This window comes from Vidua macroura, chromosome 19, assembly GCF_024509145.1.
Source record: "Vidua macroura isolate BioBank_ID:100142 chromosome 19, ASM2450914v1, whole genome shotgun sequence".
NCBI lineage: Eukaryota > Metazoa > Chordata > Aves > Passeriformes > Viduidae > Vidua > Vidua macroura.
The window spans coordinates 5242609-5260459 of record NC_071589.1 but is presented as its reverse complement, the minus strand read 5'-3'; the positions used below and the strand labels follow the sequence as shown (position 1 = coordinate 5260459).

Here is a 17851-nt window from a genome sequence, read left to right as displayed (position 1 = left end):
AAACCTACCAAACACTGGAACAGACCAGGGCCCTGCCTGCTCTGACACTGCACAGGCTGCAGGATAGTTGTCACACTAAGCCCTGCTCCTGGTTTCAGCAGCCTGGAATAACCCCAGCAAGTGCAATAACCTTCCAGGAGCTGAGCTCTGGGCAGCCTCTTACAGCATCCTGAGGCTGGACACAGCACTCCCGTGCTGTGAGTATCCCTGCACCTAATGCTCATTTCTAACCTCAACACAAGTCACCATTTACCCCTGGCTGGAGCCCCAAATCTTAGGGCTTACAGCGACGCAGAGCCCAAACTGTTCCTGTCACCAACTTGTCTCTGCTGATGACATGTTCAAGTCTCCTCTGGCAGCTTGGCCTCCTTCTTCATCTCTTTCTTTAAGCAATATTGTCCTGCAACACGTTCAGATACGATGGTGGATGATGGTGAAGGCAGGTGATGGCAAAGGCAAGGGAGTTTGAGAGGTCCAGGAATCTGCCCTCCATCCTGGGCTGGGCTGGAGATCCACCACATGCAAAGAGGGATAGGGCAACAGGACTGTGGAGTCAACTGGGAGCCTTTTTCCTTCTTTAGAGAAGGCTGGGAATATTTTTTCCAGGGTAAATCAAACTTTTAAGGTTTTTTAAGAGGCTGGCAACAGGAGAGACATTGGGCAGCATCCTCACACATCGCAGACATTGATCGCTCACTCCCAGCCCAGCTACTCCAGGACCCCCATCCAAACCCCCAATTCCCCCCTGCTGCTTCCCCTCACAAGCAAAGCAGGAAAAAACAGGCAGTTTGTTCAAAGTGAAGGCTCCCAGAACAATGAAAGGAAAAGCAGAATCGGAAACCCTGTCTCCATCCACACAGCTGGGAAGAAGGTGCAGCTCTCAGCTCTCGACCCCAAAGTTTGATGGCCACAGAGGAGGACAGAGGGGACAAACGCCAAGCAGGGAAAAGAGCATCACAGGAATCATTTGGGGCTGGATTCAACCCCTGCAAAAGCCAAACACATGCTCCTGCTTTGAGTTTCAGGCCCCCAGAAGGATTTCAGATGGGGTGAGATGGATGGTGCTTGCTCCCCTTCTCCACAATAATTTGTGGGTTTGTAGTGGCTGCCTACCCCAAAATGATGCAGCCCAACCCAGCTGCCTGGCTGGGAGAAGTGGTAACACCCCTTCCCCACAGAGCTGAAATTGCATCCCCCAGCCCCATCCAGGATGGAAACAGCTGGGAAAGGCTTTGGGTGGGGGAAGCCAGGCAGCTCCTTCGGAGATACAAGGGTTCCTTTCCCAGCTGGCCGGGGAAACGCGTTACCGGGAGGTGAAGTCACCGTCCCTGCTGGGACCTGGCTATTCCGCTCTCCAGGATATGAACTCAGAGGAGCTGTATTTGCCCAGGGAAGAGGTGGAGCCTTTTCCATTTCCCCCATCCTTCCGAAAGGACAGGACGCCTCCTGAGCGGGAAGAGATGGGCCGATAGCGGTGGGGGCCAACGGCCAAGTGCCAGCACTGCCTGAGCCTGCAGTGGGCACACCATGGGGCCAAGGGCCACCCCTGGGCTATGGGACACGGGGACCAGCAGAGCATCAGCTCCAGCATTAACAATGCACCTTAGCTCATGTCCAGCTGGTTCCCTGGAAGCCAAGGAAGGGCTATCCCAGATACCCTGGAAAAGGGGCTGCATCTACAGACACTCTGAGTGTTTCACTAATGCCATACCCAGTAAATGGTGCATTAACATAATCTGTGGAGGATGTGCTACAGATTGACAAGGGCAGAAATAACACAAAAAGGACTTAGAGAGATTAGGAGAACAAACCCAGGCAGATTCAACCTGGGAAAAATGCAGATTTCAGCATCTGGGGAGAAATAATCCAACCGGCAGTAGGTCAATGGGAGGAAGAAAGAGGGGAAGCAGGATGTGGGGGGACGGTGAGAAGAGCAGTGTGAGCGTGGGCACAGAGGGACCTGCTGGTCAGGAAAGCAACCTCAGCAGCCCTGCGTGGGGGGATGCTGCTTCCCAGAGTACCATCTCCCCCTGTGTATTCTGTTGCTTCCTGGGGTACCATTGTCCATCACATACCCAGGGCTGTGAACATGAGAGAGGCTCACAGGGAACATGAGAGGTGAGCGACAGGAGCCAGCAGTGAAGGGCTGGCTTTGCATGGGAAGATTAGGGCAGGTCAGTAAGTCTGGATTAGCTGAGCAACAGTTAATTAGGGAGGGCGAGCAGGGACGCAGCAACCCAGCAACCCACCTACACCTGGAGGGGTTTGACGCTCCAGAGCAGCATGTACCTATTTATTTTATGGTTCTAACAATGAGCCCCAGATAAAAATTAGAGCACCCAACAGTGGCCAGCAAAACCCTGTGGGATCAAGGGAGCGAAACAAGGATCCAGCCCCTACACTGCAGCTTGGAGGCTGCAGCAACCATGCAGCTTCCAGGGGAAGCAGGGCAAGGCTGAGGCTGGGGGACTGGGCTGCCACAGTCCTATGGCACCATGTCACCATCACTGCCAGCCCCGTGCCCGCACAGGGCAGCTTGGCACCCAGGAGCTGCTCTAGCCGGTGGAGCCAGTACTCAAAGCACACAGCGATGCGGAGGCTGGAAATCCTGTGACATCCTCCTCCTTTGGCCCCAGGGAAGCTGCCATGCACCTGGAGCAGGCAGGCGGACGGAGCAGCTGTCCCCACCCTGGCTGCGCTAATCTGAGCAAGGCACACACAGGATGGGAGGGGAGGCAGCGGGAGGTGAAGCTGTTCGCTCGAGGTCACCCAGAAGGTCGATGGTTCAAGTGCCGCCGCCACTCCTTCCCAAGGCTGTGACACGGCTGGGAACTGAATTCTACTCAAAACTCCCCCCTCTCGCCAGCAGCCCGTGGGCAATCAGCTGTCGGCAGCCCGGGACTAACCTCAGATGGCTGCTGGCGGCCAGTTTGGAGTCCCACGGTTAAAAATACCTTGCGGATGCCTTTCCTCAACTCTGACCCCGCGAGCCAGTGAGCCAGTGCTGCCGCCAGCCCCGCTCAGGGACGTGCCGGCGGGATCCCCTGGGACAGTCACAGCCTGGGCTGTGCAGGGACATGGCAGCTGCTGCCTGGGGACTGGGTTTTCCTATGAACCAAAGATTTCCACTTCTGGGGGGCTGCTGACTATTCTCTATTGCCAAACTGAAACAAGGGGCTCAGCTTCCTGAAGCTTCCTTCCAGCAAGTGATGCCTGCACTGTCCAGCTCCCTCTGAACTGCAGCCTGGATTTCAGCAGCTTCAGCAAAATGTCTCCTTCCCTCCAGGACAGAGCCAAAACGTGGGTTGTGGCCTCTCGTTCCTGCCAGTCTCAAGGGATGCTGGATGGGTGACTGCTCCTGCAGATTCCATGGTGCTGCAGCCATTTGTGGCATCTGCATTGGGAAAGAGTGCAAGGATCTCACTCAGCAGTGGCTGCTCAGCTCCCAAGCCATGATGGACAGGAGCGATCCCTCTCCAAATCCCTTCTCCAGTGATGGTGAGGGTACACAGGGCACCTTGCTGTTCCCATTCCCTGTGCAAAGGTCACCTACCAAAACTTGTGAGAACTGACTGGCTGCTCCATGCTGCCGGCAAGTGGGAATGGGAGAGGGATGGGTCCATCACTAGCAGGCACAGGCCAAGCTCTCTCCAGACTGGGGCAAGCAGCCTCAGAGAGATCATCCTATTGCCACCCTCTCCTTTCCCTCCCAAGATGGGGAAAAGTGTTGTCCATGCCCAGAGTGAGAACTCTTTCCCAGATGGATCAGACCCTCTGACTGCCCGCCTGGGTTTCTGGCTGGACAATGCCAAAGTGGGAGAAGCCATCACCAAATGCCTGCCCACTGTGTTAGCTGGATTGGGATATTTTCATGCATCTGTGGCAGTGAAGGATTTGCCTGGGATCCTGGTCTACCATGGGGTTTCATATGCAGTGGACAGGACAGGGACATGACAGCTACATGACCAGGATATCCTGCACCACCCTGCATGTCCCCACATGGAAGCAGCAATCACTTAGCAGTTACGGATAGTCTGTGTCCTGGGGAGAGGCATCACCCTGTTCTGGAAGCAGGAATCCACCCCAGGACCCCACACCCACCTTCCCATCCCTTCAGGGCCCGTGGTGACTGCTGAGTTATTCTGGGCATTGCGTTCCTGACCCCCTCCCCTCATCCCAGCTGCTCCAGGGCCAGCAGGGAGGGCAGCGGGTTCCTCCCATTGCCCAGCCCGGACGCCAGAGCCGGGCAGCAGCTGCTTGGGGACCAGCTGGGGACAAACACGGAGCAGCCCCATCCCCCCATATACCTTGGAAGGGACAAGGGCTGAGTTACAGCAAGGACAAAGGCATCACAATACAACTCCAACAGAAAAGAAGGAGCTGGATCTGAAGACCACCAGTCCATGGGCTGAGCTCTGGTCAGCAGCTCCCCATAAAGGGATCAGGAAGGGGTTTGGGGGCAGTACAGCAACACCTCCCACCCCCCAAAGAACAGGCCCACCTCAGCATCAGAGGTAAACAGAGGCAGAGGCAATATCCTTGGCTCCTTGTCAGACCAATGTCGTGCCCAGCTTCCCACAGGGACTCCTCTACCCGCAGGGACCCCTCTGCCAGGTCAGCCCCCTCCATCCCAGCCCTGCCTGGGCACTCCCCACACCCCATCCCAATGGAGCAGTGGCGGGACACAAGCCAAGGCCTGCCTGCTCCCTGGACCCCTGCCGGGAACCCGATCTGTTTACGCCTTCCTAGCACGGCGGGTGCGTGTCGGGAACGGCCCCGGCAAGCCCGACTTGGCGGCGCAGGCAGGACGTGGGAGCAAGCCCTGAAACCCCACCTGCTGCCCCGCAGCATCCTGGGGCGGGTGTGGAGAGAAAGTAGGGGAGCACAGGGAAAAATGGGACTCTCCTGCCTCCATCTGCTCCTTTTTGTAGGAAAACGCACCACTTCTTGTTCTGTGCTACTCCTCCTGTGGCATCCAATGCCCCCCACCCTGGCCATGAGACCATGGCAGGTTGCTCCATCCCCAGACGTGGCAGGGAACAGCTTTCTGAGCAGTGGCAATCCTTCTGGGAAAGCACTGGGAGAGCCAACTAGCCCTGGAAGCCTCGTCCCTTCCTGGAAAATGAGGTACTGTTTTTGCAGATATAGCCGGCAACATGTGTGGGTGCAGGGGGCTGATGGCCACATGCTGGTCCCTGTTCCAGGGTCTGGACTGTACCCAACTGGGGCTGAGAAGAGGCACCCACCTGCACTGCTCCTGGGGGGAGATGTTCATCCAGGACTGCTCACCTGGTGTGAATTCAGTCTCACAAAGCCACAGGCATTTGGAGCAGGCTGCAGTGGGACAGAGTCATGGCTTTGGGGACTCAGAGCTGGACACCTGCTCATCCACACCAGGTTTGGGTTGAAAGGAACAGAGAAGCAGCTCCAGGATATCCATGTGCTGCTAAATATAACCAGTGGGACAGATGCTCCAAGACAGGGAGTTGCCTGTGCCTCGACACCGTTGAGTAGGAAACTGAGGGCTCTCCCAATGCTTAAGTAGCTCTTGAGGTTTGGAGACACAGAGCAGGGTCAGAGGCAGCACCTCATTCTGTGCGGGAGCCTCCTTCCCTCTAAGGAGGAGCGTCTCCCTTCTTTTTAAGCCAGCAGGATTAGCAGGTACTGGTTCAGGGAAGCCAGGAGGGCTCATGAAGCCCTTCCCATCTGTGTCAGCCCCACAAAACCAGAGCTGCTTCAGACCAACCAGAGCAGCCTGGGTTGCAGCCCAGGACCATGGCTGTGCTGGATCCCACACTGCTGGCCAGTGTCCCTGTGTTCCCCATGTAGGCAATGATTAGCCACCAGGAAGGACTCTGGCCCCTTTTGGAGGCCACTGAGGCAAGTGGTTCTCACGTGGCCTTGCCATGGTGGGGACATATCCCAGGTCCCTGAGGGGCTGCACAGGCTGTGAGCTGGATGTCCTGCACAGGGAGACAGGACACCCATGGAAGGGGAAGATCAGTGGGGCTCCCAATCCCCTGTCTCCATATTGCTATTTGCATCCAGTTCACCTCCAGCTGGAAACCCCCTTCAGGCTTATCTATGCCTGTCCTAGCAAAGAAACAAGGCAGTGCCCCACAAGGGGCTGCTGAAGGGGGAGAGTGAGGCAGGCAGCCCCTGGGATAGATGTTCTATGGGTGCAAGAGGCACCTGCAGAGTGGGTGGCAGAGCTTGAGCCAACCTCGCTGCTGGGGACACCTCAGTGACAGGCACCAGATGCCCTTGCCATGCTCGCCAACTCCCTTCCAAGCAGACAGGGCCTTACACAACCAGCCGTGCCCAGCATTACGAAATCCCAGGCGTTTTCACCCCTCCCTGCACAGCCACCCACCTCAGGTGGCTGAGCCAGACCCAGCTCCTGGGATGGCACCAGTGAGGACAGGGCAGGGGTCTGGGCATGGCATCAACGCTGGGGGCCAGGTGCTCCCTGCACAGCCTTGGCTGGGGCCCGCGGGGAGCGGCGCTGGCAGGGCTTGGCGGAAGCACAGCCGGACTTGTTGCACCAGGCCTGGGATGCTGCGGGAGCCGCGTACCTGCCTCACGCAGGTTCTCCCTGTCCCTTATCTCGCCATCGCAGCCCTGCTCGCTTGCAGCTCTGGCCTTTCTCCATGGGGTTGCAAATGGCTCGGGGTGGCTGTGCACCTACTCTGGGCAGCATCCCGCAGGAGCAAGGGATGGGCCAGAGTATCCAGCCCTTCCTTCCCTGGGAGGGTAGAGATCATACCGACAGAGCCATTTCCAAGCAGTTTGGGCATCTCCAGACAGGTCTGTGACTCACCATGACACCTCGGCAAGGCTTGGGTGATATTACAGCCCCAAGGTTCAAACAGATCCCTCCCTCTCCATCCCAGGCATGATTTTTTAGGGAAGCCAGGATGGGATTTAGGGGGAGCCGGAATGCTTGCAGCTCCTCCCCACCCTCTCACTTGCTAGAGCAGCCAGAAAAAAAAAAAAAAAAAAAGTGGTTTATTGTTATTTAGTTTCTTGCCCCTTTCATACTCCTTTGCCGGAGTTTTTGCCAGCGGCAGGCCCCGGGTCTGGCGGAGATCCAGGACAGCCGAGGCGCTTTTAAAAACAAAGCAGGGCGCGTGCATGCACACATACACGCACGGCATCCAAGGCCGCTTTTAACTCTTGCTGGAGCAATGCTGGTGGAAGCATCCATTTCCAGCAGGAAACCATCTTACACGCGGCCCATTGCCACTGGGATCCAACAGTTCACCTCCCACCTTCCCAGAAAAACCTCTTTGTGGCACCAGGATCCTGACAAAGAGGTAGCAGAAGTGATGCTGGTCGTTTTCATGGTCCACCAGCTCCCTCCTACAACCAGCCAAGCCAGAGGATGGAATGCTGGTACTGGCAGTGTCCTTGCCACGTCCCTTCTCTGCAGCCCTGGGGAGCACTGTCCTGGTTACCGTGCCCATGTGCTGCTGGCAGCTGGGCACATGGTGTCCCAAGGCTCAGGGCTGCCCTCCCTGTCTGCCTTTGTCGTCATCTGAATTATCGTGTGTTTCTGGGTCAGACAGCCAAAACAGCCTCTGCAGCCCTTGGGAAGGAGTAGCTTAGCCCCCTGGTCTGGGCTGAGTCACCAGGAAATGCCCAAGGGATGGAAATTCCCCTCCTGTCCCAAACCTCAGCCTCCTGCCTGTGACATTGGGGATGGCTGCCAGCCTGGCTCCATCCATGGCCCTGAGGAACCTCCACATTTCCAGGAGATCCCAGATTCCCTGGCATACCCCAGCACTGTCTGGCCATCTCCAAAGGATGGCAGCATGGTCTGGAGCAGGCTCAAAAGTCTCCACATTCATCCCCTTCCCCAGAATTAGCCTGGTTTCCCCCTCACTCTTTTACAGAGATGAGAAAAAGTCAGCTGCAGCGGCCCAGGCTGACAGCAGGGACCACAGGCTGCCCTGCCAATGGGCATCCAAAGGCTGAGGTCAGAATACAGACCTGGGACAGGAGGAGATGTGGAGCTGTGAACACAGGGAAATGGGGTGCAGAGGGGCAGGGGCTAGGCCAGCCGATGCCCAGCACAGGCTCCTCCATCTCCCTGTGTGATGCTGTTTGCTCCTGCCTTATCTCCTGCACTCGGCACAGCGACTCTTTCCCTGGCTCCGGGCACTTCAGTGGCAGCTGGGCCCCTTTCCAAACACAACACCCATTGGAGCACAGCTTTGAAAACCAACTATCCCTTCACTCCTTCCGCTGCCTGTGCACGGCTTTTCCTTCCCAGCTAGAGAGGTGGGAATGCCAGGATGGGAAAACCCACCCAGCAAACACCGGGCTACCAGAGGAGACCCCTCCGCCCCTTCCAGGGAGGTCAGGAGGAGGAGGAGAAGGAGGAGAAAGAAAGGAGCTTGCCATGGAGCTGCAGCCCCACCACCATCCAGCCCCGTGGCTGCTGCACTCTCCAGAGCCTTTGAAGGCTCTTCTCTCCCACTCCCACCACCCACCCACCGCAGGCTGGTTCAGGAGCAGGTCTGGGCACGCTGTGGGGTGGTGGGGTCCCCGGCACGAGGCCACCGCCAGCCTGGCTCCCCGGGCACAGTGCCTCGCCCCGCTTCTGGCTCAGTCCCGGAGGAAGAGGGAGTTTTGCCCGTTTCGGCAGAGTTTCTCAGCGTCTCTCCGCAGGCGTGCCCACAGCCTTTCCAAGTCAGAGCGCGGCTGCGGAGCCGGTCCAGCCCGTCAGACCTACAGCGTGCGGGGAGAGGAGGGGAGGACACAGCCAAGGACGCTTTGGGAACTCATCCTTGAAACTTGGGCTTTAAGGCACGTGGCCAGGGCCACACTTGTGCTCGGTGGCAGAGCTGGGTCCAGCCGCCTGCACTGCCCGGAGCAGGAGTGGAGCCGGAAAGGTGCCCAGGCACCCCTGTACCACTGCCACTACGGAAAGCCATCAGGTGTAACAGAGCCTGACACGATAAGGATCCTGCCCAAAGCCAGCCTGGGCTTTGCCCTCCAGCCAGACCCGAAATAGCAGCCAGAGTACCCGAGGGTTTGGGACAAGCCTCGCTTGGTAGCAGCGGCAAAGAGGAGGATGGTCCTCCTCTGTAAGGTGGTATGGCACACTGGGCTTGCTGCCTGGCACAAATGCACATCCAACACCATTACAAAATAACTCCCACATTGTAAAAAAGGAGCAACTTCTCCCCCAAACAACTACAGGCCTGCTGCTGTTGGGAGAAGCAGAAATCCCAGCAGGTCATAAAAGGAAAGCGGATGTTTCTGCAGAGGACAGGGACATAGAATGCCGGTGGCAAAGGCTAACAAATCACAGGAGAGATATTAAACCTCATGCTTTGAGGCTTAAGCTGATACAGCTACTAGGGATTAGGAGGAAATTCAAGGGGGAGAGAAGGAGTGAGTTATCCCTCATCTGCCTGCTACAGTCTCACAGCATGTGGAGCAGCATCACCCTTCTCCTGCCAAACTGGATGGTGGCAGCAGCATCTGAGGCACAGCTCCTGAAAAAACCTTAACATGCTTTGTGCTGCTGGGGTGCAGTGGTGAGAGGCTCCAACACAGGCATGGAGATAAAGCCAAGCCCCGTCTGCAAGCTTTGCTAGCATTTAACAACTTGCTAGGTCATGGCCCAAACACAACCATATCCCATGAGCCCACCCTAGTCCTTAATATCTAAGGTCTGGAAAGCACCAACACAGCTGGTGAAATGGGGCAAGTGGCTGACTGAACCTCCTCAAGGCAGCAGCTGAACCCCAGCTGGGCTTTGCTCCTTGTCCTTGAGAGTTTCACACCAGTTTGCTCAGCTGCTGCCCTTTCTTTGTACTTTGCATACGTTTAAACAAAAACCTTCACCACTCCCTTGAGGAAGGCAAACAGTGAGTCCAGCTCCCATCGCGTTTCACAGCTCCTCCAGCCCCCCGCTATCACAGGAGTTCCCCCTCTCCCAGCATCACCCTGGCATCCCCCCATCCCCTGTCCCTGGATCCTGCCTTTAGGGATGGGGACACCCAAACTTCGCTGGGCACCGTCCAGCTCCAGAAGCTGTCGCCCCAGAGATCCCTGGCCAGAGGGGCTCTGCCTCTCACCTCCCCCAGGAGCCCCAACCCCTCGGTGCTGGCCCTGGCCGGGCCAACTGGTGCATTGTTGGCGAGGGCAGCAGCCCTGGGACGTGATTGATCACAGAGGAGAGAGGCCAAAGCCGTGATGGGTCGTTTAACAATTTCAATTAAACTCTGCAACACTCCCGAGGCAAAGGGGAGGGGAGAGGGAAAAGGAAAATGAAAAGCGGGATGTTTCCATTGCCAGGGAACCTCAGCAAAGCACGGCTGGCCCAGCAGAAGCAGCCTGGCTCTCCCAGACCAGAACCCCCTCCCTGGCTGCAGGAGTGACCACGGCGTCACGCTGATGTCCCCTTCCCACAGGCAGGACAACTGCCCTTGCCTGCCCTTTCCCTCCTGGCTCCTGCCCCCAAAAATCTTGTCCCTGCCCACCCCACCACCTTGGAATGAGAGGTGCTGTGACCCACTTGTGCGGTGGCGCTTGCGTGGGGAGGAGGCTGCGCACGGAGAATATTAAACGTGTCCCTGAAGTTCCCGCTGCCGGGACTGGCGCTTGGATTTTGCTTACGTGCGGTGACTTTTTTAGGCACAGGAAGCCCCAGAGGGCTGATCACAGCGATCGAGCTCCCAATCCACTGAGACAGCAGAAAGACTCTTAGAGGGATTTAAAAAAATATATAATAAAAAAAAAAATAAAAATCAGCATCTCAGTCTGTCATATGGAAAAGGCACTTTAATGAGCAGCAAAGGCAGCAAATGCTTGGCTCACACGGCATCGGTGAGAAGAGGGAGAGGGAACCATAAGGGACAGGGAGCAGTGGTGCCCTCCATGCCAGGAATGAGCCTCCAGGACCAGGCAAGCCCCACAACAGGTCAAGCACAGGAGCCCCACCGAGGGCTTGCAGTAGTGACCTTGGAGGGGTCAGGGTTTTTTGGCCCCTCCTTATAAAGGAATAAAATGAAAATAAGCTGAGGGAGCTGCTGATGCTGCTGCAGCGGGGGAGTTAAACACGCATGTTCACGTGGGTGCCCCACGGCTGCAGGGAGGGGAAGACTCCAGAGAGAAAACAGACAGGATTGAACTGTGAGAGAGTTACTGGAGGGTACAGGAGAAAACAAGTGTGACTTCACCCCTCTGGGTGTGCAGGAGGAGAGCCATGGGCACTCCAGCCTGCACACACTGCCTGGCCATGGGACACCAGCTTAGGGGATGGGGCTGCATCAGCCAGCCAGACACTCATGTCCTGATGTTACTTATTGCCTTGGGGGTGTCCTTCAACCCATCCACATGGACAAACTGCTCTTGTTCAGCTCAGGGACCTTGTACAGGCACAGTCCCTGAGCAGCAGAGGCAATGGCACCCAGTACCTTCACTGAGGGAAGGGGGCACCAGATACCCCTCTTCTGGGGAGGAGGTGGCTCCCAGCCCTTCTGAAAGCCCAGCAGTTGAGATTTGCAAAGTTCTGGCTCCAGTCAAAGCTTTCCAGTAGATGACCCAGGGGAGCTGATCCCCTCCTCACGTTTATAATCCTCAGCCTAACTCGGGTTTCTCCGCACCAGCCTCTCTGCTCTGAGCTGCTCCTAAGAAGCCTTAAAGCTTCTCCTGCCTGAGTCTCCTCTCTCCCTTCTCTGGACAGCTTATTTCCCTTCAGCTTTCCCACCCACCCCCACGAGACCCCCCACGATGAGCAGACTTGGCAGAGGTATCCACACTCCCACAGCCCGGGCAGACAGGGTGCACCTTCCCCCAGCCAGACATGGCATCAAGAGCCCTTTTATTTACTTTTCCCAGTTTCCTTCTCTTGGTCTGTCAGGAGAAACGACCAAGAGCTCTATACACGGGCTCCGTGGCACTGGCCACGATCTCATCCACCTTTCCACCCTCCCCATCTCCTCTAGACACCGTGCAGCATTTGCAGGACCCCAGTGCCCTTGGGGACCCCCCCGAGCCCTCTGTTCACTCCAAGCTCTGCTTGCTGCTGACCTTTCTGAGAGCACAGGCAAGAAAACAGCCCTGCTGAAGGGTTAAACATTACCAGACTGAAATTCAAGGCTTGACGATTGGTTCCAGTCGACTGGCTGAGATGATAATTTTTCACGAGATAAATACGGCTGGGAGTGAGCAGCAACCGCTAAACACCCTTTGTAGCAGCGTCCCCCCCAAAGCGGTTCACTTCCCCCTGCCACGGCTGCTTCCCTTCACCCATCCCTGCTCAGTGGCCCACACTCCAGGGCCCCTGGCCCCGAGCCCAAGGGGAACCCCAGCTCAGCTGTAGGATTGCTTACAGCCCAGTCATTCGTCCGCACGGGCTGTGCTTGCACTCCCACCTCCAGCAGCAGCATAACTCATGTGCCGGGGGTCAGAGCCAGCACTTGCACCCCGGCTTGGCCAGCACTGAGACTCGCACCCTGGGAGTGGCAAGAGTGCCCAGCCAGGGGGAGGGAGCCCACAGCTCTCTGCCCAGGTACTCACTGGTCTTGGACGCTTTGATCTTGGCCACCAGTTTCTGCACGCCAGGTATGTCCCCGTTCTTCACGGCCTGGATCAGCTCCTGCTCGCGCCCCATTGCAGGCAGGTGGGAGCAGCGGCAATGTAGAAACCCTCAGATCCCAGAGGTTTATAAAGCCATGGGAATAAGCCCCTAATTCCTCAAAACACACTTTGATGAGAGATGAAATCCAGGAAGAAAGACACTTTACAATCCCACAGGGCATAAAAACAAGAAGGAAGAAGTCTTTCTGTTAAGGGGAGAAGTCCCTTTCTGCATCAGGAGGAGCAGGATCCAGATGGGGTTTGGTTGGAGAACATGCAATCAGTTAAAACAAAAAAATACTTCAGTGCTTGGGGACAGGCTTCCAGCAGCACCAGAGCTCTGTGAGACAAAGCCTGGTGGCTCGGGGCAGGGTGTCCGGTGCTGGCAGCATTGGGATGCCCTCAGCCTCTCACAGCACTCCTGGAGCCAGAGGTGTCGTGCTTTGCTCCCTTCAGCAGACTCTGCTGCGCTGACGAGTCCCTAATTCATCCCAAAGGGATTACGGGCTCGTTGCCATCTGGAAGTTATAGATCCTCCCTCTCTGGTGCTCATTAGCCCCTTCGTTTCGGCATTCCTCTCGGTGACGGCACTGCAGGCACGCTGGGGAGCCCCATGCACGGCCGAGCCCCGGCACGGCAGCCCGGGACCTGCGGAGGGAAGAGCAGAGTCAGCCCCCAAAGGCCATTTACCTCCCGGCTCCGTCGCGACAGCTTTTGTATCCGTGCTAAAGAACGAATACTTTGACTATATTTAGTCCTGGAGGGACTTGGCTTATCCTTATGTTAAACGGAGAGGGAAGAACCTGTGGAGGAAGCTTCCCCAGGGTGCTGCCCCCAGAGCGGGACAGGGCACAGCTCCTTCCCTGCCCTCCAGGGGCCACACACACCACATCCTCCCTAAGGGCAGCACACGGGGCTTGGGGCACACGACGTCTCCCCCTCTCCTTTCCCGGTGGCAGCACACAAGGAACGGAGCTGGGAAGGTTTAGCCAAAAAAGACTCCTCACCCACGGGAGTGAGTCAGCCTGCCTTGCACTCTTCTCCTGTGCAAGGATAAACCATCACCCTCTAAACTTCCCGGGACGCTCAATGCCCTGGGACCCAAGACACTTCTTCACCAGTTCAGGAGCTCTCTCCGGCCCCAGTGAGGAGCTGGGTGTAATTCAGCAGGACAACTGTGCTCAGAACAGGATCAAGGCCATATCCTGCCAGCCAGGGTACCCTGGAGAGGGCATAGGGTCCTGCAGAAGCAGTTCACATGTCCCAGCCTGTGCTCCCACACTGCACCCAGGCTGCCCAAACTGTGTGGCAAGAAAATCCCTCCTAGTTCAGGGCCATGCATCTGGCAGGCTGCTCCGACACTGGGGAGGAGCGTGCGTGCAGGAGAGCAGGGAGCACACACCCTGCCAGCTGCAAGGCTATCGCCAGATCACTCCACAACTTCCCCTCTGCCCATCCAGAACGGACCAGAACCAGCTGATGGCTCAGTGGAGTCTCCCTTCCTAGAGTGCTCGCCCTCCACAGTTTATGTAACAGCGAGTGTAGCTTCCTCTGAGCAATCGAGGTCACCGTTCAGAGCATGGAAATCACAGGCAAGACAAGGCAGCAATGACAGGTCCTGTTGGGGTGGGGGCAAAACCAGAAGGAGAATCCCATGGTATAGCATTGCTCAGCCAGGAGCTGCAGCTCCCCATAAACATGGACCCCTCATGGCTTCCCCGTGTTCCTGCGCTCCCCAGGGTGCAGCAGCACAGGGCAGACGAAAAAATGATCCTCAGCTTCTGGGACAAGGGATTCCCACACCAGTCTAGGGGGTTCTCCTCCCACCCATAGCTCATTTAGCTGATGAATCCCTCGGCTCTGAAGCTGCTGACCGTCGGGATCAGCTGTCACCTCCCCTCATCCTGGGGCACCTGCACAAGCTTATCTACCTTACAACAAAGTTTCAGCCACTTGACTCAGACTAACCTCTCGCTGCAAACAAACCCCCTCCCGAAACCTCCTGTGTCGCACCGTCTTCAGAACTATTTCGTTTAACCCTGTGCACTGCATCCAGCTCTGTGCCGCTCCTTAAGAACGCTCACAAGAAGCGAACGTGAGGGGGGGAGACGACTTTATATTTGAAAAATCTGCTCGCTCTCTTGGAAAACGGCCCCGGTGCGGCTGCCTCGGCTCCCGGAACACGCGGGGCACAGCGGGCAACTCGGAGGGACCGAGAGCTCCGAATGCCGACCTGCACCTCCTCAGCCTCCCCAGAGAGGAGCAGCGAAGGTAAAATTCGAGAAACGCTCAAAGCTGGAAAAGCAACAGCAAAACATCCCTCCCACACGAGCAGAGCTGAGCCTCCACCCCAGGAATCCACCTGGAGAACTAAAGTATCCCAAACATTCCCGCAGGCAACGGCAGCGCCGGGGGGAAAAAAAGGAGGGAAAAGACGGGGGAAAAACCCCAAACAAACCGAAACCAGTTACGTAAGTGGCGGAGGAAAGATGCAAAGGAGCTGCAGGCATCCAGCCGGGTCCCGAGGGGCGGTGGGGGCAGCTCGGTTCCCCGGGAGGCTCCAGCCCCGCTGAGGGCGCGCCCGGGGCCCCCCTCGCTGCCCGCCCGACCGCGCCTCCGCCTCCCCCGCCCCGAGACCCCTGGGCGGGGCGGCCCCTGCCTCCGGGCGAGCTCGGGGGGATTTCTGCCCCCATCGAGGCGAGTTGTTCCGCGGCTCCTGGGGCGAATTGCTCCGCCGGCCCCACTCACCTGGCGGCGCTCCTAGCCCGCCGCACCGGGGCGAACCGAACGGCGCCCGGGTGAACCGAACTGCGCCGGAGCGAACCGACGGCACCGGACCGGCCCGGACCCGCCCGCGCCGTGCGGAGCCGCTCCGGACCGCGGCGCACCGAGCAGTACCGAGCAGTGCCGAGCCCAGCCCGGCCCAGCCACAACTTCCCGAGCCGCGCAGGGCGGGAGCGGGGCCGGTACCGGAGCGGAGCCGCGGGTCCCGGCTAGCAGGCGGCGCGGCACTCGGCAAAGTCCCGCTCGGGCCGGCCCCGTCCCGGCAGGAAATCCCTCCCCGGCCCGGCCTGATTGGAAAAGCCCGGCGGGTTGTGCGGCGGGGCCGGGCCGGGGCGGCTGTCACTCACCGTGATGCGGCGTCGAGCGGGGCAGGGGCCGGGCCGCCCATCCCGCCGCACCGGCACCGCTCCGCCCCCGGTTGGGGCTGCCCCGGGTTCCCGGGTATCGGCTCGCTTTGAAGGGGATCCGGCTGGACGCACAGCGCCGTCCGGTACCGGCGACGGGGAGCGGGACCGGCGTGGTACGCGACCGACTCGATGCTCCGGGACCAGCGGGGTTCGGGACCGAGCTGGTGGGAGGTTCCCCATTCTCGATCCAGGACAGAGCCAGTGGTTCGGGACCGGCTCCCTTGGGAATCCTCCATCCTCCTCAATCCAGCTCCGAGCCGGTGGTCTGGGATTGGCATCGCACGGAGCCGACCTAGTGCTTGATCCGGGACTGGTCCGGTGCTACAGGACTGGTCTCGGAGAGAGGTCCCCCATCATCGATCCAGGAGCAACACGGTGGTCTGGGAACCAGCCCTCCCCCCCTTTCAGCCGCAGCCCTTCCTCTTTGCCCGCTCCGCCCCCAGCCCCCTTGGCACAGGGGCTGAATAATGCCACTGATATCACCCATGGAACCAAAATCCACCGGTCCCCAGCTGTCCAAGCCCCAAATTAATCCTACTCTCACGAAGCACTAAAACCACCAAAAGTCACCCATTTCTGTCAATCTTCAGCAGAAACAGCAGAGCCAAGTGCTCCCTCGAGCACAGTTATTTTAAAACAAGAGATTGCCTAATGAAGCTGGACAGTTTTTGTTGCATGATACCACTGGATTATCATCAACTAATCAGATTTAAAACACACGGAGGCTTTGGTTTTATTCACTAAATGGCCAGCCCACAGCTCCCTGGGGGAGTTGCAAAGATTCCACACCTCTTCAAACCAGGCCCCGAGACATTTCACCAAATGATGGTTTCATGAGCAACACCAATGAGGGGGATCCTTAGCAAGAAGGAGGGACTGATGTCTCCAGACACACCCTGTCTTTTCAGCTCGGGAATAAAGAGATTATTATGCACATCTAATTAAAAATGTCAACATTTTATGGCTGCTATGCTGAAGCACGAAGCTCTAAGTAGCCCTGCTAGAAAGGGCTGTGAACTGAAAGGTCTTGTTATTCCTCCTCTGAGTTTTTCCAGAGCTTGTAAAGCGCAGTGACATTTATAATAATCCCCTGAATTTATGTGGCACCTTTGGTCCTTCTAAGGATCTTAATTAAGCTTTGCAGCTCCCTGAGCACAGACTAAACTCACTTTGCAAAAGAGAAGCCCAGGTCCTGTTTGGTACAAAATGCATGTCCTGTTTCAGGCAGGGGAAGGACTTTTTTCACCTCAGCGACCTCCAGCACACACTGTCACACCACAGCAAGGGCACAGCACCCTGATATCCCCAGCCAAAGGTTGCACTGCTGCAGCCACACTCATGTGGCTAAAGCTGGGTAATTTCAAACTTTAATCTCTGGTGTCACATAAACCTTTTGAATGGAGGGTGCCACTGGAGGGGTTTACTAGAAATCAACAATTTCTAGTGCAGCCTTCAAACATTTAAGCACATATTGGCAGTCCTGACACTGCACCAAAGCCCAGTGCCTTCCCTCTCTGGCCCTGCCTGCAGAGAGTGGAGCTGGGAGGAGCAGGCAGCAGCCCCCATTTCCCCCTATGAATCCCAGTTTTCCAGCCACTCTTGAAGGTTGAACAGCTGGTTGGTGACACCAGCACAAAGAGCTGCCAGTGGCTTCAGCCGTGTCCACCTTGCAGAGCTGACAGACCCCCCCCATGACATTTATTCCCCTGTGCCTGCAGAGCAGGTGCTGACAGCATCGATTGAGTTTTCACTGCTGAGAAGGTCCTTTAACAATTTGCCCCCCTTCTATGCACCAGTACAAGATGTTGTAGAGTCTAGGGGGTTTCAAGGTGCAGGCACAGTTGTGTGGCGAGCTCTGCCCTCAGCCTCTGCAGAAAGGTGCCCAAGGCAGCACTGACTTGTGTTCCCCACTTTGGGTGAGGGCCCTGGGGGCTCTGGCCGGGTCGGGCTGCTCAGTTCTGCGGGTCCCCGGTTCCTGCTTGCAGCTCCTCAGGTAGATGTTGCCATCTAGAGGTCCCTGCTACAGTGATCGTCTCCTTGTAAAGTATTGGGAAGGAGGTTGT

The 17851-nt window shown here is 57.4% G+C and overlaps 1 protein-coding gene across 6 annotated transcripts in view; it reads right to left on the bottom strand.

Annotated features, from left to right (window-relative positions):
• CASKIN2 (CASK interacting protein 2) overlaps positions 1-15772 on the bottom strand; it is a 33757-nt gene extending 17985 nt beyond the window's left edge. For 5 of the 6 annotated variants that reach the window (XM_053994739.1, XM_053994741.1, XM_053994742.1 and 2 more), the window contains exons 1-2: positions 15346-15425; positions 12538-13245 (exon numbers count right to left, since the gene is read on the bottom strand). In XM_053994739.1, coding sequence (XP_053850714.1) covers positions 12538-12631 — 94 coding nt within the window. In that variant the 5' untranslated portion in view covers positions 12632-13245; positions 15346-15425. Of the gene's footprint in view, positions 1-12537; positions 13246-15345; positions 15426-15728 lie in introns of those variants that run through there. The other variant, XM_053994740.1, reaches the window with a different exon arrangement.
• Between the last annotated feature and the right edge of the window lie 2079 nt (positions 15773-17851).